The 20,284-nt window shown below is 43.5% G+C and overlaps 1 protein-coding gene across 1 annotated transcript in view; it reads left to right on the top strand.

The window, feature by feature from the left end:
• HMG20A (high mobility group 20A) overlaps positions 1–13,953 on the top strand; it is a 79,160-nt gene extending 65,207 nt beyond the window's left edge. The window contains exons 8-11 of the mRNA XM_065412033.1: positions 6,556–6,631; positions 7,521–7,736; positions 8,332–8,476; positions 13,356–13,953. Coding sequence (XP_065268105.1) covers positions 6,556–6,631; positions 7,521–7,736; positions 8,332–8,468 — 429 coding nt within the window. The 3' untranslated portion in view covers positions 8,469–8,476; positions 13,356–13,953. The remainder of the gene's footprint in view (positions 1–6,555; positions 6,632–7,520; positions 7,737–8,331; positions 8,477–13,355) is intronic.
• The last annotated feature ends 6,331 nt before the right edge of the window (positions 13,954–20,284 follow it).

The raw sequence follows: 20,284 nt of genomic DNA, 5'->3' as shown, positions 1-20,284 counted from the left end.
AGACTTTCTACAGTGGTGTTATTTTCCCTTCCCTTATCACATGGCACTGTTTGTATGGCCTGTCATGACACTCTTGTGGGCAGAAGAAAACAGAAGCACATAAGTACCTCTCTTCTCTCTATGTTCTCTCTGTATTCTTCTCTTTCCCTGCTCTTCTGCTCCACCTTTTCTGAAATTGTTGGAACCAGAATAGCTCCAGCTTCATGCAGCTGATTAGAAAAAACATACCTCCTTACTGGCAAGGCTTCCATGAAGTGGCCAATCCATTCTAAGGAAAGGAGGGCCTGCTTGATGATGTCTATAAGGTAGAGTATAGTGCAGGGCAAAGGGCCTGACAGAGTAGTGGAGCACAACAAAAATTGTCTACCCAATAGGGAGTATTCCTTATAATGCAGAGCATTGAGAGGTACGCATATGACCATAGCAGGGATGATATTCAAAAAGACGTCTCTTCTCCCTTCTTTCTCCCCTTCCCCACATACCCTCAATCTTCTATCCCTATTAAGAATTTCAAGTCCAGTGTGTCTCTGAAGCCCCTAACGCCAACCCCAGTTTAACAGCCCAATGAATAATTTTCCAGGCTGACATTCTGGAAATGTCTCCATCTCATTTAAAGACAAAGATAGAAACAATAATTTTTTTGTTTCTCTTTTAATTTATGAGAAATGAGAAAATGACACTCAGCCTGAACAAATTAAGCCTTTTCAATGAAGGGGTAATCAAATCCTTATGATTTTAATCCCCTGAGCAAGCCTCAGAGTGGCTTAAGTATATCCGAGCCCCCGAGAGGATCCTTTACATGCTGGGTAATGTACTTGGTAATGGAAGAGTGCTGATGGGTTTTCATTACCAGTCTTCCGTTAAGTAGAATTTCTCTGTTGCCTTTCAGAGACTGAGCAATTTCACCTAATTGCTTTAATATTTTTTATTTTGTACCTGAAGAATCTCTACCCTGGGGCACCATATATAATGTCTGTAATACCCTCTCCTCTGCCCTTCAGTCTGTAGGAGCCATTACTGGTCCATGCCAATGCCTCCAGCACATAGCTAGTAGTATCAAGCATGAATTGCCTAGGCTGGTAGAGCAAAAAGCACTTGGAGGGCAAGCTGCATAATTGCCAGCGTTCCTTGAAGTGTGTTATTGCTGAGACTCCGGAGTTCTAGATTAAATTAATTTGTGTTTGTCTAGAGGGCGTTAAGATCAGATGATACATTGCCAGGCTTGTTGCTGTACATGACTCCTCATTTTCTGAATACACATCCTGAGATTTTTTTTTTTCCTGCAGTAACCTGCATCAGAATTTGGGTAGATAATGGGTGCGATAAAGAAAGCCATTGTGACATTTTTGCGTCTCTTCAGCTCCTCAGAAAATCAGGACCGTGTTTTTTTTTGTTTGTTTGTTTGTTTGTTTGTTTTTTCTTTTGCTCTCAGTCTTGAGTACCAGCCCACTTGGTGTGTAGCATGTGAGCTTTGTGCTCTCTTGTTGAATCTAGGGCTTCCCAGCTGCAATTTTACCACGTTATGAAACTCCGCTTTACTTTTTAAAAAAAGAAAGTAAAAACTAAATAAACCGATTCTGACAGTTTACTCAGGTAAACACTTGGAAGGTTTTTGAAGTTCCATCTAGCCAGGTCTATCTTGGCTGACTGCCAAATGGCACTCGCTTCACCCCAGTCTAGCCCCTTTATGAGCCAGACACCAATATGAAACACTAAGCTTAGCTGCCAGAATTCCCTGATAGGCTGTTAACCACTTAGCTTTTCTGCTGGGTACCAAATCATGTTTGACATTTCATTTAAAGACCAAGGTGTTCAAATATAAAAGACCATAGTGGTGGCAGAAGCAGGAGAGAGGCATTTTATCTCAGGCTTTAAACATGGTTTTGAAGGAATGATTTCTTGGTGCATTTTACCAGCCAAGATGTTTTAGAGGTTTGAGAACCTTCTGCTTTCAGTAGCAATTTCTCTAATGCTTATTTTGTTCCTATATTAAGCAGCAGTTTGATTATAGTTACCCCAATTTATCAACCAAGAAAGCTCTGTTGTGTCTTTGACATCATCAGTATATACTTTGAAAACAAACATTTATTCTAATTACTTTTGACTTGTAGAAATTATGACTGAGGCATCACTAAAAATATGGACTTTAAACTACTTTTTAGAAATCCCTAAAGAAAAAACTGTCTTCATAATAACTCATCAGGGTTACATTTTGTCTGTCTGTCTTGTCCTTTTTCTGTTAAAAACAAAATAATAAAAATAAAATAAAAAATCTTCAAATTATATTGCACCTTTTATCTTTGATGATTTTAAAATGGTTTGCATACTTAATAGACACACAAACCATAAATTGGGATCGCTTCATTTACCACTGAAATGTAGTCATCTCTTGGGTAGGCTGTGACAGCTGTTCAACTGTACAGAACACCACCACTACACCACATTTCCAGAAAGAAAGTGAAGACTACCTTCTGCGCACACAAAAACAGCAAGGGAATTTTAGAATGTAATTATCTGAGTTTAATTTGACCAGGGTACCAGGTGCTGATATCACTACACTTGTGAAAACTACTAGATGTTTGATCCCAGGTGGTCATGTTCCTTGTTTTAATTCTAATTTTAAAAGACGACAGTCTCATTTGTTGTGTTGTACAACATCGCACACTAGAGCTGAGTGAGTAATGGATTTTTTTGGTTCATTGGCAATTCCAAAAAAATTGTTTTGGGTTGAACCAAACCCCAAATTTGTTGAAATATTTGATGAATCCAAAATTTCAAGTGGGATCAAAATGAAACGTGTTTGTTTTGACCTGAAGAGGAGAAGGAGAAAGCAGCCTCCCTATAACCTTTAGCTCAGTGGGCAGGGCACCTACCTGGGATGTGGTTAGGGAATTCACAAGTGATATGAGAGGGCTGTGGGTTCAATTCCCCCATCTGCCTGATGTGGGGAAGGGATTTGAACTTCGTTGTTAATATGAATGACTATGAATTGCCACTGTGTATGACAATGAATAGTCATTGGGACAGGGACAGAAAGCGAGAATAACTCTACAGCCTGGTACTTCGAGCACTCACCTGGGATGTGGGAGGGCCACGTTAAAGTCTTGGCTTCAGTGACTATTTATTTAAAAACAGTGGAAGAGTTTCATCAGGAAATGCTGAGAAAGACCCATCCTTGAATATCCCATAGCCAAGTGGAGAGGGCACTCTCCTGCAATGGGGGAAACAGAAGTTTAAATTCCTTCTCCACACCAGGCAGAGGGGGGAATTGAACCCAGCCCTCTCACATCACTAGCGAATGCCCTAACCACTAGACTACAGGTTAGAAAAGTGTCTTTTGCCACTGCCACCTCCTCTCCCTTTTCCTGTTTTTTGATTCTAGTCCTCCTCTGCTTTTGTCACAATGCCGGTAATTGAAATGAAAAATTTTGGGTTGCTTCAAAATCAAACATTTTGTTTTGACATTTCTGAACCATTTCATTTTCCCCCATTTCATTTGAAACTACTTGGTGAACTTGACACAGATTCTCAAAGAGTTTTGTGTCAACTGAAATTGCATTTTTTGGTGAATAAACTGTTCACCAAAAAAATTTGCCTAGCTCCACCACACACATTATCAGCACTTAATAAATAATAATGACACCTCAATCAGCACAGTCCCTGCTGGACCCAAGTTGAGGAATTGGTTTAGAACTATTCAGTATTATAGTTTCTGTTCTCTTTTCACTTCCCTCCATATCCCACTAGAAAACACCTAATCTGGGGATATAATAACTAGAAGTTTGAAATCTGTACGAACACTGGCTAGTCTGTTGCCACATCCTTTATATACTCATTCCCAATCTCCCAAGGCGCAGTCGTGTCATTACTACACACAATTAAGTAATAGGTGAGGGTGCAGTTACATACCATCATTCTGTCTAGCAGAAAAAGCAGCCCTTGGACCACAAAAGATGACCTTCAGCAAATATTGTTGCAAATAGTGTTCAGCTTAGTGTTGTCTCCCACTTGCCTTCTCTGCTCACAGATTTAGGATCTCTCGATGCTTCTATTCTGTGCACAGGTAGGACAGCAAAACTTACTGGAGTCCTAATAGTGGAACTGTCAGCAGACAGCACTTCAGAGGTCAAGATTTTGTATGTTTTGCTTTGCTGCTCACCTGCCAACAATGTGGTGTTAAGAGAGTTAGGGGCAACATCCAACATACACGCTTATAACCCCTAATGTACACCTGATTGACAACATGTGTGTTTGAGGTGGTGGGATGTGAATTATCCCCCAGGTCATAGTTCCTGCAGCAGTTCTGATGCTCCTGTGCCTGTAATCTGGGAGAAAACAATCAATGCCCTATACAGTTGTGGATTCATGAACCTTGCCCTTGCAGAGCTTGGCTTTGCAGCATGCAAAGGGTACAAACCTGAATGACTGAAGTCATTCCCACAATGATGGAGATCTGCATGAGTTCCACTGTAATCAGGAACCCGGAAGAGTGCAAGGGAGCAGACGTTTGTTTTTTAAAAAAGCACACACAAACATCCTTCCCTTTTCCCCTCTCTCTTCCCCCAGAAAATGAAAAACAAACCACCTCATCCTTGCTAGTCATAAGCAATTTGCACAAATTCTGTACCATTGTGTCTGTCTATTTTCACCCATGATAAAAAACTGTCTGAATAATATCAGAGGGGTAGCCGTGTTAGTCTGAATCTGTAAAAAGCAACAGAGGGTCCTGTGGCACCTTTAAGACTAACCGAAGTATTGGGAGCATAAGCTTTCGTGGGTAAGAACCTCACTTCTTCAGATGCAAGTAATGGAAATTTCCAGAGGCAGGTATAAATCAGTATGGAGATAACGAGGTTAGTTCAATCAGGGAGGGTGAGGTGCTCTGCTAGCAGTTGAGGTGTGAACACCAAGGGAGGAGAAACTGCTTCTGTAGTTGGATAGCCATTCACAGTCTTTGTTTAATCCTGATCTGATGGTGTCAAATTTGCAAATGAACTGGAGCTCAGCAGTTTCTCTTTGGAGTCTGGTCCTGAAGTTTTTTTGCTGTAAGATGGCTACCTTTACATCTGCTATTGTGTGGCCAGGGAGGTTGAAGTGTTCTCATCAGTGATCTACAACCCATCCTGGACAATGATCCCTCACTTTCACAGACCTTGGGAGGCAGGCCAGTCCTCGCCCACAGACAACCCGCCAACCTTAAGCATATTCTCACCAGCAACCACGCACTGCACCATAACAACTCTAACTCAGGAACCAACCCATGCAACAAACCTCGATGCCAACTCTGCCCACATATCTACACCAGCAACACCATCACAGGACCTAACCAGATCAGCTACAACATCACCGGCTCATTCACCTGCACGTCCACCAATGTTATATATGCCATCATGTGCCAGCAATGCCCCTCTGCTATGTACATTGGCCAAACTGGACAGTCACTACGCAAGAGGATAAATGGACACAAGTCAGATATCAGGAATGGCAATATACAAAAACCTGTAGGAGAACACTTCAACCTCCCTGGCCACACAATAGCAGATGTAAAGGTAGCCATCTTACAGCAAAAAAACTTCAGGACCAGACTCCAAAGAGAAACTGCTGAGCTCCAGTTCATTTGCAAATTTGACACCATCAGATCAGGATTAAACAAAGACTGTGAATGGCTATCCAACTACAGAAGCAGTTTCTCCTCCCTTGGTGTTCACACCTCAACTGCTAGCAGAGCACCTCACCCTCCCTGATTGAACTAACCTCGTTATCTCCATACTGATTTATACCTGCCTCTGGAAATTTCCATTACTTGCATCTGAAGAAGTGAGGTTCTTACCCACGAAAGCTTATGCTCCCAATACTTCTGTTAGTCTTAAAGGTGCCACAGGACCCTCTGTTGCTGTCTGAATAATAGTCTGCTTGGCAAAGGTATGGCTCATTTAAAGTATTGTGTAGCTCCTGTCTTTATTTCTGAGGCAGAATATGTCACCTCTGCACCTTCTGCAATCCCTAACAAACAGAAACAAGGAACTGTAAGACCCACTGCAAGGTTCTCCCTTTTCTTTTCTCAGCTCCTTTCCCTGTTCTCTCACTGGATATCTTGGCATTGATAGTCAAAAACAGAGCTGTGAAACTTACTATAACTATCATCTACTTTATCTGCCATCTTGTCTTACTATAGAGGCTTGTTCTGAAGTATGGTAATTTGGAGAGGTGGATGAATTCATGAGAATAGTTATGAAAGTACTGAAGTCTTGTGTAATGTGTAGTTTCATTAAGGTAAAAAAGTTAGGTGGCAGGTTATATGAAATATCTGAACCATTGAGATCTACATTTGTTAAACGCTCACTTCCCTTGTATCTCTCAAATTCCTTGTGGCTTTCTAGGAATGGGAGTCCCTGTCATCTCCAGTTCAATGCTCGATTTGCCCAATAGCTTCTTTAGAGAAAGGGGCTTGCTGGAATCATCTCCATCCTTCTTCTCATTTTCTTGATAGATCTGTCACTTCTTTTATTAGCAATTGAGAATTAGCAGTATTTAACTGTCACTTTCTATCTGCAGAAAGAAGCAGACACGAAGGAGAGGTCTGTTTTTGATATCCCAATCTTCACAGAAGAGTTCCTGAATCACAGCAAAGGTGAATTAAACTCATGCAGTGTTTTCGCCAGTCCTGCCACAGAAAGTGCTTTACGTAAAGAGTGAAGTCAGATGGCTCAGTGTGTTAGTAAGGTTACAGTATCTCTTAGGAGTATAATGGCTGAGCAGATAGGTACTCCAGGCCTACCCTCTTCCAACAGGATTCTCTGTGGAGAATGGTGCTGGTGTACAAGCTGTAGGCGAGCTCATATAGATGCTATTTTCCCAGTCTTTCCAACTGCAGTTGCTCTGTTAGAATGAGGAAATATTTGAAATAGTTGAGCAGATAATGTGCACTAGTTAGCAGAAGTTAGACAAGAGAAAGTCTCTTTGGGCCAACTAGTCCATGACCCCAGCCAAAATTTTCTACAATATATTCTCCATTGCTGTAGGGGTTTGATTTTATATTAATAGATTCATATGTCTCAAGTGATGGGGTATCTGCCAGTTCCCTTGGGAGATTATTCCACACTCTAATAAATTTCAACTTCAGGCACCTAAAATGTACACCCTGCTAATACTTGTAGTCAGTTGCTGGTCTCTAGCCCCCTTGTCACTATATTGCTGATCTATAGTGTGCTGAAAGTATTCATAGTAGTTCTTTCAATCTTCCTTCCTCAATCAATCCCTCTATTCTTTTTTGTTCCTCTGCTCTGAACTCACTCTAATTTGTCAGTATCTCGGGTATTAAATTGAATTCAGAATTAACTTCAGAATTCTAGGCATTATCAACTCGCTGTTCTGTGGTGTGATGCTTCTTCATATGTAGCCCAAAATAGCACTGGTTTTTTAATCATCCTCAGTTGAGTGGACATCCCTGAACATTCTGCTTCACTGCCACAGGACTACTTTCTACAGTTATTTCATACCTTTTTGGGGTGTGTTCACAGCACGGGAAGCAGAGCTGCGCCAGCTGCGTAAATCCAACATGGAGTTTGAGGAGAGGAACGCTGCCCTGCAGAAGCACGTGGAGAGTATGCGCACTGCTGTGGAGAAGTTGGAGGTGGATGTGATCCAGGAGCGCAGCCGGAACACAGTGCTGCAGCAGCATCTGGAGACCTTACGGCAAGCACTCACCAGCAGCTTTGCCGGAGTCCCACTACCAGGTAATCCCCATTTCTTTATGGGGCTTCTCTACTACTGCTTAAGTCCAACTTCTGTTAGTTGTATGTCACTGGTTCCTGTGAATTTACTTTCCGTGGCCTGGTTTACTAATTCTAGGCTGCAGGTCCGTTTTTAAACCTTTCCTGTGCTGCAAGTTGGAGCCTGACAATGGCTGCAGGATGAGGGCTAGAGTTAAGGGTACTGTCTCCCAGTTTTGTAACTTTTTAATACAATTACTCTCTGTATTGGGGGTTTTCTCTTCTCTTTTTTGTGGGGGGAGGCTGTTAGTCCCAGAGGGTCTTTTACAGGTGCAGACAAAGGGAACAGTACTGCTGTATACCCTTGCCATATGATCCCTTTGGCCCTAAATTCCACTGAAATGAATGGAAGTTAGGCACCTAAATACCTTTTGAGGATCTGGGCTTTTGTTGCTAAAGATTTATGCTTTATTTCAGTTACATTTCTTTTGGGTCTAACTGTGTGCAATATGTTTTCACCTTGATGCAAACGCTCCTTAGAATGGTAATGTTTGATACTGCTGTAGTTATCTAAATATTCTGTGGCTTTTTTTTCTTTCTTGCACTATATTTACTGTAGGCAGTGGGGAGACCCCCACAATGGACACCATTGACTCGTACATGAACAGACTGCACAGTATTATTCTGGCTAACCCACAGGAGAATGAGAATCTCATAGCCACAGTCCGAGAGGTTGTAAACCGGCTTGATCGCTAGTGACTTGGGTAAGCACCCCCTTGCTCAGACTGGTTTGCTTACCAGCACCTACACCACATCCATTGCACCAAGCCTGGAAATAAATGAGGAGAAATTTTTAAAGGCACAGAGAACAGTGAGATGCTCAACCATTTTCAGTGGAAGTTGGGTGTTTTTACTCCCATTTATGGCTTTGAAAATCTCCTCCCTGATTTCTAAGGGAGGCTTAAGTGCTTGGTATGTCGCAGGATTGTTCAGCATCTTGGTTGATGTATCAGATGAATAATAAGACTGTCAAAGTCTGGAGTAGAACAGAGAAGGAGGAACATTCCTTTGCATGCATGACGTACTGACAAGAAGATTTCTCTGTCGAGCATGATGAATCTGAAGAATTTTGCAGTGAGTGTTTGCTAGTTTTGGTAGTCATTGAGAAATCCTGTTATCACCAAAGGGTTGTTCACCAGCTAATCCCAATTCCTAAAATTAAAACAGCTTCCCATTTTGCTATGGACACTTAGCAAGTCTGTAGCACACAGAAATTGTCAAATTGGTTATGTGTTGTGTTGTTCTTTTGGACCTGCAGGTATACAGATAAATTAAGCAAGATATAACTGGGTCAGGCCACACATAGCATTTGCTGAGGTTTAATGATCCGATACATCTTTATGATATGCTTATAGTATTTCAGAGATCACGATTCTGCAAATTTTGCTTTGCTGCTTACCATCTAGAAAAGCCTTAATAAAAGACTTGATGAATAGCAAGCAAACAAAACAACCCAACCTTTGCACTATAATATACCTCCCCATGCTGTATACATATTAGCATACTTTGTGGGTTGACAAAAGGATTATAATGTTGCAATTTCGATCTGAATATCCTGGGCTTGAATCTTTTACCTGCTTTTGTTGCTGTAAGTATACTGGCCTGGATTTTTTGGAATATGTACCGTACATTCCAGCATATTCTGCGCTATGAATGGCATGTATAAATGCAGCTAAAATTCTGACTTAATGTGTTATGAGATGGGGTTTGTCTGCAAATATAAAGGCAGAAGTCTTCATCCTTCCTGGTCGTGACCTTTTGTGATATTGCACAGTGCAATTAATTACATGTTCCCCATTACAGAGTAGCTTAAGCTAAAAGATCATTGTCCTTCCAGTGGGTAGCCAGATGGAACGGACTGTAGTTCTAAGAGATGACTGAGCTCCCAGCAGAATAAAGAAGTGGCATTACTGCTGCTATTTATGAAAGGGAACAGCTTGTGGATCTAGGTCTGGGATTTTCAGTAGCTCATCTGCCTTCTAATTTTCACACAGTGTTTTCAATTAGCACTCTTGTTGGCTCAACAAAAAAAGAGAATTGGGGATTGGAGGGGGATGGGAGAACTTGAGACAAAATAGAATAACTGGTAAAGTGGTCTCCCATCAGTCAGGTGTTGGAAGGGCACCCCAGTCCTTGAGACAGATGTTTTCTCTTTACAGCACCATAACCTATCTCAAGGTTACTCAAATCTAGGCAGTTTCTGCTGTATGGTTTGGGTCCCAGTTGTCATGGGAAGCCTCAGAGGATTCTTATTTTCTAGGAGTCACTGACATTTTCTGTGGTTTCAAGATGTAAATATTTTGTTCTTGGAAAAACTGGATTCAGCTCTGAGCAGTTTGGAAAAAATGTTTTTGCTCCAGAATTCCTCCTTCCCAATTATGGTAAAAAAACAACAACCCATCCCTAGAAAAACAGTAGATAAGGCAATTAAAAAAATGTAATTAATAGTGGCCTGGCTGCATTATACAAATGTGTACAGACAACTGGGCCTGATGTTCCAAGCTCTCATGGTGCAATTAATTGTCCTGATATGCACTTGGCATTGTCACATCCAATGACAGGAGCTTGTGAAGGAAGTTGGGGGCGGGAGATGGGTGTTTGTGTAAGTGGGTTTACACTTAAGAGAAGATAGGACTTGTAACCAAAAGCAAGAACCTTAAAATAGGAGAAGGTGAGAGAACTTACTAAGAGTCTACCACTGGTAGATTGTCAGCACCATCTTCCCTTTGTTAGTCTAATATACAGTATAAGTATGTTCTCAAAAGAATGTGTATCAGCAAAAAAGATCGCTTGGTGCTCAGAGGCACATTTAAAAATAAAACTGATGATCAGAAACCTATTTGCTTTTACACTTATGGTATTCTTCAAAAATACTGTACTCACAGAGCTAAGCTGATTTCTGATAGCTAAAGTACCTAACAAATGGCTGTATTACACAGCACTGAAGAACAGAAACACCAAACAGAAAATTAAAATATAGAGGTACACTTTATGTACATAGAAATATCATTATAATGCCCCCTATCCACCCAGTTGCCTCCTTAGGCGCCCATCTCCTTGCGGCTTTAGATGGACAGGCCTGGGTTCTTCTGGATCCTGCCTTCCACTCAGTAGGGTGTAACTTATTTATTTTCTTCCCATATGAATTTATTTGGAGGTGCCCCCCACCCCACCTTGCCCCTGCTCCTTTCTGGCAGGATCATCAGGGCAGCTTGGGAGGAAAATTCTAACCACAGGGTAACCTCCACTTATTTGCCAGATAGTTGGAGACTCCCAAGAAATAACACACACACACACACTATATTCAACACAGTAATTATATTTAAACAGGAGATAAGTATAACACAACAGGGTAGAACACTATTCTCAGGGACACTGGTGCCCACACTGATAATACCCATGAATTCCCCCAGTCACGTGACCTGATATAGCAAACATAAAAATTAGCATCCCATTGGTATGCGTACTTTGTAGGGGCCCTTGATGAATTGTGACCACAATATCTTCTGTGCAACAGTTAGCAACTTGGCTGACTGGGTTCAGTACAGCCCCAAAGACTCCCAAGTGGGATAAGTTGGCATGTCCCTTCACAGGTTTAATAGGCAGCAGGTAATAAAATCCCCAACTCTTACCCACTGGCTTGAGGACACAGCTCAGGAGTGGGAGGGTCTCTTAAACAATCTCTCTGACTAGCTAACTAAAGCATGCCCTCACAACTCCGCGAATGATCCTCCGGTTCAGAGATGGCTCTGGACTCCTCAATTACTGCAGAAGGGCTGATGATCGCTGATATCAAGTGTCCTCTTCATGCAGGAATCAGGCTGCTTCTGGACCCAGGATTTCCCCTTACCGCAAAGGGGTGCAGGGCTCAAGGTGCAGGTTACAAAACTATACTAAAAATCCAAACTTTTTAGTCTCCTACCCTAGTGCTCAGATGCATTCTCAGCTGGCACCAGCCCTGGACTAGCAGCCAGAGCAGTGGTGGTGCCATGTGGTGACTGATTTTTTCCTAGGGAGCTAAAGGGCTAACTCAGCCTGGCTGGGGGGAATTTTCCCAACAAAACTCTACAAACTGGGAGTCACCTTAGAGAGGGTAAGGCCCAAGCTGAGGGATGTTGCTTCCAGGTCCCCAGAGGCCAATTCTTGGAGGAACCCTGCATGCATGCCTGGGACTCACCAGCTCCCCACACAGCCAGTCCTGCCCTTTCCTACTCCAAAATGGCTTTTCCCACCTCCAGGGTTTCCAAGGGATGGCAGCTCACTCCCTGTTGGTAAGGCTAACTCAGCTTCCTGGGCTTTCACTTGTCAATCATTTCACTCTGCCCCCTCCTCCAAGCAGACTGCATGCTATCTTCCCCCAAGCCAACTGGGCCCCTGGTATTCTACATAGTTAAGGCCTTACCAAATTCATGGTCCATTTTGGTCAATTTTACGGTCATAGGATTTTAAAAATCATAAATTTCATTATTTCAGATTATTTAAATCTCAAATTTCAGTGTTGTAACTGTAGGGCTCCTGACCCAAAAGGGGATTGTAGAGGGGTCACAAGGTTATTGTAGGGCAGTTGTGGTATTGCCACCCTTACTTCTGTGCTGCTGCTGGCGGCGGTGCTGCCTTCAGAGCTGGGCAGCCAGAGAATGGCAGCTGCTGGCTGGGAGCCCAGCTCTGAAGGCAGAACCGCTGCCAGCAGCAGCGCAGAAGTAAGGATGGCATAGTATGATATTGCCACCCTTACTTCTGCACTGCTGCCTTCAGAGCTGGGCCCTCGGCCAGCAACCGCTGCTCTCCAGCCACCCAGCACTGAAGGCAGCGCAGAAGTAAGGGTGGCAATACCGCGACCAGCCTCTACAATACCCTTCTGACACCCCACCACCCCCATGGTCCCCTTTTAGGTCGAGGCCCCCAGTTTGAGAAACGCTGGTCTTCCCCATGAAATCTCTACAGTATAGGGTAAAAGTACACAAAAGATCAGATTTCATCGTCCATGAAGCTTTTTTCATGACCATGAATTTGTGGGGCCCTATACATAGTGGCTCTCCTCTCTCCCTCTTGGTTTCCTAGCCGACACCTTGGCTCCCCTTTCCTCCCAGGGACAGTGTGCCACTCCCTGAGTTACAGGCACATAGAACCCCAGGAGCCTAGGGAGTTACATTATATGATTATTATTAATAATATTTATTACAGTAGTGCTTAGGGACCAACCAAGAATGGGGCCCCTTAGAGTGGGCATTGTACAGGCACAGAGCAGTAGACAGTCCGTGCCCCAAAGATACATACTTATATGGGGAAAATAGTTTATTTGAAAACAAGTGTTTGGGCTGAAACACAGATTCAAAGGTGATTTTCAGAGGTAACTCTGAGCTGACTCCCTGATAACTCTTATAAAGGATCATATTCTGGTTTCTCAATGGAAAGTTGTCCAAGCAACTCGATAAGCTTCTTTCTCTGTAGGTTTTCCAGCTATCTAGTGTACTTTAATATGGTCCCTTCAAATTAACCCTCCAAAAATCTCTTCACAAAGTCCTGTTTATTTTGACAGACTGGTCTAAACTTCTAACATTTATGTTTCTGTTTCATCTGCAGGTCTCCTGGCCCAGGGGTGTCTTGCAAAAGTGATTCAGCCAGTGAGGAATGAAAAGCCATGGTGGAAACAGACTGGAGGTGGGAGGCAGGACTTCAGGATCTGTCCTGGTCCCTGCCTAAGCAGCTTGCCTATGGGGCAAACTGTTTAATGAATTAAAAGCTCCTATGAAGCCACAGGCACCAGCCACTAAACATTTGAACTGTCCTCCATGTAAAGCTTTCAGAACATGTGACTACTGTACAATCATCAGTTTTCCATCATTTCAGCTGGGTGGGGAGATACCCACACACTCTGTGGACTGGACAACAATGGAGGTGAATCTGCTTCCAGTCTGTGTCGTGGAGGCAGCCTTCGTGTTGTGGTAATAGAGCTTTGAAATGTTATGTTGCTTTGTATCTCTTCTTCCTTTCTGTGGGGTTTCCTTCTCCCTTTCCAGTTCTCCTTTTGTCCTTTTCTTGTTAGTTGATGTTTGCTGCACTGTATAGCAACACCTGTATTCTTTGCTATGATAGACACAGCCTTCCTTACTACCCCGCCTTTCGTGTCTTCAGTGCAAGCTTCTCTTTTTTGTGCTAGGTTGCATCTCGTACAACGAGGTTCCTTCCTGCTGGTATTGGCTGTGGCTGGCGCTTCATGACTGAGTGGCCCCGAAGGAAGGGCTCTCTCTTTTCCCCCTCCCAGCTGCTCTTTCCAAGCATCTCTGCTGCACATATACAGTGTCCTGTTTCTCAGCAAGATTCCGCTGTTCCTATCTATTGAATTGTCGTGCAGCATTTTACTGCTGAAAAGGTCAGCGGTAATCAAGAGAGAAAGTGAAAGGCTGGCTTCTCTCAGCCAGCAGGAAAAGTGCAAAACTTTATTTTAGACTAAAATAAAACACGTCGCTTTTCTGTCCTCTGATATGTTGCTTTGTCTAATATGATGTGAGCTGCAGCCTGCTTGAGCGAATTATATTATGTTCCAAGTCGTCTCTCCACCACAAAGGGAAACAGGCAGGGGAATTACATTTCCCTCTGTCCATCTGCTGTTGTAGCGCTAAGGAACCATTTTTATAAAAGGGGCCTGCAATGAAGTGCAACCGCAGAGAGCAGCTTTAGCAGAGGTGAGCAAATTGTGGCGCATATTATTCCGCAGTGCAGCCCATGGCTACCCTCACCTTTAATACAAAATTGCATCTTCTGGAGACTACTGCTTCCTGCATGGGATGTTCCAGCTTGATCTGAGTGGCCTTTCACTCATGGCAAGTGTCTTTTTGTGTGCTAAGCTCTGTAGTTTCTCTGAATTGCACCTCACCTGCTTGTCAAAGATGAAGACGTCTACTGTCTGCACCGTCTTATGCAAATTATTTGCAGCCCTTGGGCTCCTGTCAGATTATTAGTTCAGGCTTCAGTTGAAAACTTCTTGAATACCCTTGGGCTTTACTATGATGGTCCAAACACGCTCTCCGTTCTACATGCCACCTTCCTACTCCTCCTTCAGAAAATCTTGGGACTTTTCCTATCATGAACTGGGATTGCTTTTATTACCTTGCCATGCTGATGCAAGCAAGAACAGTTTCACAGATCTGCAATGTAAGCATCTGCAATTTTATATTTGAAGATTAAAAAGTAGTTCCTCCTTTTCCACTCTTTAGTGCATGCTGCACAGATTTCACACTTGCTTGAAGCCACCTCCAAGTCAAAGCCCTCTGTGACAGGGGCTCACTCACCCCTTGCCTTGCAGTTGGTACCTTCACGGAAGCCAAACAGCAAGGATTTGCGTGTAAGCTCGAGTCTTCCTTCACGGGGGGACTCGTTTTTGTCTTCTCTCTCATCATTTTTCAAGACTTCACCCACAAGAGCTGCAACTTGGGGCACTGGCTTTCTTTTTCCTTAACATAGGCAAAACCTAAGTTCCCTGTAATCTGTGCAACCTCACAACATCCTATTTAGCGCTGCGCAGGCGCTCGGGGAACCCTCTTGGGGACCTGCCGCAGCCAGGGCGGCCCGGGCCCAGGGACAGCCAGATCAGGCTCAGCCACGGCCGGGGCGTTGCAGCCGGGCCCGGACCCAGGAGCGGCCCGGACCTGCTGGGGCCGGGGGAGGGGCACCTATCCTGCAGCCCCAGCTCCAGAGCTGCCGCGGCAGGGGGAGGCGCCTTCCCCCCGCCCAGCCCAGGTGCTGCTGCAGGGGGAGAGAGCTGGGGGGAGTCCTCTCTCCCCGCTATAGCCCAGGAGCACCCTCCTGCACCCCAAACCTATCATCCTTAGCTCCACCCTAGAGTCCACACCCCGAGCCAGAGCCCTCATCCCCTGCACCCCAACCCTCTGCCCCAGCCCTGAGCTCCTCATCCCCGGCCCCACCTGAGAACCTGCACCCCCAGCTGGATCCCTCACCCCCTGCACCCAACCCTCTGCCCCAGCCCTGAGCCCCCTCCCATGCTCCGAACCCCTCGGTCCCACCCCCACCACATGAATTTTGTTATGTGCACCAATATGAAAGTGATTCATTCTGCACACGGGTGGGAAAAATTAGAGGGAACACTGGGCAAGACCAGCAGATGTTAGCATGAACTAGTTCTGAATTCTGTAGTGAACAAGTTGTGGGAGAACATCCTGTAGATAAATAGCATTTCAGGAAAAAGCACCTCCATCTCACACCGTTTAGTAATTGTGGCAATTGACTGCTGTATTGAAGTGGGAGTAGCCTAAGTGCAGTCCACAGCCAAAACCTGGGCCCACAGAGTTCTAACAAATCAGTCAGTGGTAACTCTTATCTTTAATACAGAGATACACCCCATGGAGATGCGAGGGCTTGATCCACTTTGTGTCCATATTTAAGGTGTGGATGGCTGCAAGCTGCCCTGTCTTACACAAATCAGATGTAGCCGTCAGCTCCTGGCACATTGCCAACATATCTCTGTGTTGGGCAAAGCATGCCTGTTCTTGGATGGGAGAGTCAAGCAGGTACTTACCGTTAGCTGCATGCTGACTGACCAGTCTTTCCCTTTTCCCCAACACAGAGGAAGAGAGATGTGATGACATGGCCCATTTTGAAGCAGCTGGGATGGGGGGGGGGGGGGGTATGGTGTGAGTTCTTGCTCTCCAACAATATTACAGATGATGTTTTGTCTCATTAAGAAGCTTCATATCTGCACTGATTTATCCAATGAAAAATGAATTTTGCCTTTTCAGTGTTTTTCATGAGTGTCACTTCAGTTTACATTTTTCAGTGTGTTGGCTGACAAAAAAAATTAAGTGGGTGGTGAGGGGAGGAGCAGGGTCAGACATTTTCTTTGCTCTGAGAAATGTTAACAAAAACATATTAAAATGGAGTCCATTTGCTGGATTAATGTGTTTGGAATTGTTGAAATGCCAAGTTTTCTGTACAAGTGTTTTTGCAATTAAACTTTTAGACTTTCTTTGTTTAAGAAGATGATATGCTTGCTTGACATTTGCTTCATTAAAACTGTTCAACATTGAATCCATTCTGATTCAATTTTAACTGCATGTTAATGAGAGAAATCTTACCACCATTGTCTTCTTGTCTGAGAGACTTTGTCAACTCCACATTAGTCACCAAAACTCTTAGGCAATCCATATTGGCAACACGTTCATTTCCCCAGTGGCTCATTCGAATGGTGGGTTCACAGTTTGAGGAGTCTGTATTTTAGAACGCCATGCTGGGTTGTAATTTGGTTTTATGTGAAGGTGATGCTTGGAGCAGAGTGGGGGAGAACGCTCAGTCTTTATCCTGTCTGTCAGACAATCATAGAACTAATGGGAGCTCCCCATCCTCTGCAGCCCAAATGTATTAGCTCTGTGTGAAGGGGCCCTGGTGCTGAAAGGGGGCTGGATAGCTGCCCTCTTTCAAGTGTAGCTCCCCTTGCATGCAGCTGAAGAAAGTAACAACTGTTGAAAACCCCATGAAGACCATTAAAATTTAATAGTCATACAGCATCATTAATAGGGCAAGCCATAGCAAAGCATGGCCCATCATCCCCCTGTCACCCAACTGAGTCAATTGAGCAGGTCCTTTCTTTGCTTCTCATCCACCCTCATTTTTCTCCCTTCCTTGGGTTTCTCCCACCAATTTTTTCTCTGTCTCTTTTCTTGGTCATCTACCATCTTGTCTTACCCCCAGACCTCTTCAGCTCCTTTTTCTTCCCCTTCCAGAATCTTCTATCTGTCTTCCATTCCGGTTCACTGGGATGGAGGACTTATCTTCTAGCCATCTTTTATCCTCATGCAGCCCATATGTTGGGAATAGACTCCCATGTGAAGGAGTCTTCCGGCTGGATGAATTTCTCCTGCACTGGAACTCCTTCCAAAACCATGGGGCTTTAGTCAACCATCCATTTAACTTATTCCCGTTGTTACACCTGATTATCATGATTGCCCAGTCTGATTACTAGCTTTGTTTATACACAACTAAGTCCTTGGTTCCAGTACTCTTTCAGATATCAGGATATATGCTCATTTGGCTTTGTGTATTTGGCATCACATGTGCTGTAAGCCTTTAAGGTTCCAAAATGGAGGGGACCCAGGGTATCCTTTATTGAAGGGCACCCACCAGCGTTTTCCTGTCCAAACACTGGTGAGCACAGGACTGGTGCACACCTGCAAAAGTAACAAACAGTCACAAGAAATGCATCACCAAAGGCAGGGGTCCATTTCCCTTTCAGCCAGTGCTGCTATCCCTGTGTCTGACGTCAGGCAGCAGATGGTGGCCAATCGTGCTTTCTTTAAAACAAACTATGAGGCATGGTAATATTTCCACTGGTTGTTTCTTCCTTTTCTTAATCTCTCTTTGCTGTGCAGCTGCTGGATTGGATCAGTGATTAATAATCCTTTAGGGTAGATGGGGGAGCTTGGGTTCTTTTCGGAGGAAAAGCTCACAGCTCCTTCCTGTTCCGCAGGCAATTTCCTGTCAATAATGTAGATGAGATTTCAAGTGAGGTATTTTTTACACTTAGCATGAGTTCAGCTGTATTCTTTGGAGCCTGGAACACATTCAGGACAGTTAGAGTTAAAGGTTATCCTTCAGCTCTTCTGTAATGATCTCTCACTTACCAGTGGATCATTTTGTCTCTTCCTTCCCCATTGCTGAGAGCATTGAATATTTTGTCTTTTTAATCTTTGGGATTTCCTAGTCAAATTCAGGAACTGCCTTGTTAATTGCAAAAGCTGCAGATTTACTGGGTGCAAGTGGAGTTCACCACCTGGTATATGTAGTCAGGTGTCTGCATCCACTAATTAGTAAGAGAACTGATGTGGCCTTGGCCAAGTCAGACCCTGAAACCAGTGTCCATGGACTAACACCTGGGACTGGCCTCTTTTGGTTAATGTAAGCACTGATGAGGTATATGGCTGTGTAAAGATATGAAAATTGGACCCTGGGAGCTTTTGGCAAGCAAAGGGCCAAAGCTTTTAAAATCTGGTGCTATCACTAACCTGTTTGATTGTTATAAACTGGTGGGTGGAGACTAGCACAGTGAGGGTGTATTTATGTATGTGTGCCAAAGAAGATGTTGGAAGTTTGAATATTTATAGACAAGTAATGGCAAGCAGATGCAGCTGGAACTTTGCTAAAGCACAGCTTTTAAGGGAAGTCAAGAGGAAAAGGTGACTGCAACACAGGAGAATGGGATGTTATTGCAAACATATGGCTTCCTGTCTTTAACTCCTCAGCACTACTCATAGGTGAAAAGAGGCTGAAAATGGTGTTGATGGCTGATTCCTCTGAACTGAACCTAATACAAGTTTGATCTCCATTTCAAGCCTGCACTGGCCTGAATGGTCAAATAGGTTTTCCCCCCCCCCATCTCTAGCTTCTGGTTCACTCTGATGCAGGGCCAAACACAGCATGGATTTATTGTATCTGACTTTACCTGTAGCTAGAAGGCAGTGGTCCACCAACTTTATAACTTTAGGTGTGACATTCTCATTATTAGATTTTGCAGTTTTTATATGAATCTGTATCCTTGTAAGAAGGTCTCAGTGGTGCAAAAGATCTAGTTTTTTCAATGACTTAATAATGAGGCAATAAACTACTCTTTGAAGGAATTCCTGTTTCTTGCTATACAAGGAAAGGATACCCCTGTTTGTGTGGTGTTATTTATAGGCAAAGCCCTTTATTTTGGTTTTTATTTTGTTTAAAATTTCCCAGGGACTTTATCTGTGTTTATTATAAAAATTTAAAAATGGGTGAAAATTGGTGCAAAAAATTAACTTCTCTGTTTTCTGGTGAAATATCGGGGTTAATATGGGGAAATGGGAGGACAGAAAAAAGGAACAAAGAGAGAAAAGTAAGAGTAGTAAAAACATTTTAGTGCTGTGGTTTACTTCATGAACTGTACATTGAGTACATACATATAGGCTCGCACTTGCGTGTGTGTATCTTCCGCTACTTGCCTTATTTTAACATTTATACTTAGATGTGTTTATGTTAATAATAAATTAGTCTATCTAATGTAATGTATTGGATTTTCTTAACAAAATCATCATTTTTATGTACTGGAGTGGAGAATTTTATACTGGAGTGGTCTAAAATTTGGGTGAAAAAGCCGTACACACTGAATCTTTTGTAAAACCCAGGTATTTTTTGGTAAAAACCAAAAACGAAGCGCCTTTCTCATAGGATAGGGAGAGAAGTAGCAGCACCTTCAAAGGGATGGCGAGACCCCTGAGATGGCACCAGGACATCCCCCACCCCAGTAGTGGGGAGCAGAACTGCACGTCTCCAGCTGTCATATCACTACTGCATACTGTACATTCCATAACGAACACAGAACCCTGGTGTGATCCCTTTTGACAGATTGTCCTCTCTGATCTCCTTTCGCCCATCTCCAGGTACCTCAGTTCCACTGCCTCACCATCACCAGGTGAGCACCAACCACTGCTTCCATCATCTCTGTTACATCATCTGGACTCTTCACTAACCTTTGCACT

The sequence above is a fragment of the Emys orbicularis genome, chromosome 10 (genome assembly GCF_028017835.1).
Source record: "Emys orbicularis isolate rEmyOrb1 chromosome 10, rEmyOrb1.hap1, whole genome shotgun sequence".
NCBI classification, from domain to species: domain Eukaryota; kingdom Metazoa; phylum Chordata; order Testudines; family Emydidae; genus Emys; species Emys orbicularis.
The sequence above is the reverse complement of the archived record's forward strand: the minus strand, read 5'-3'. Positions and strand labels throughout refer to the sequence as shown.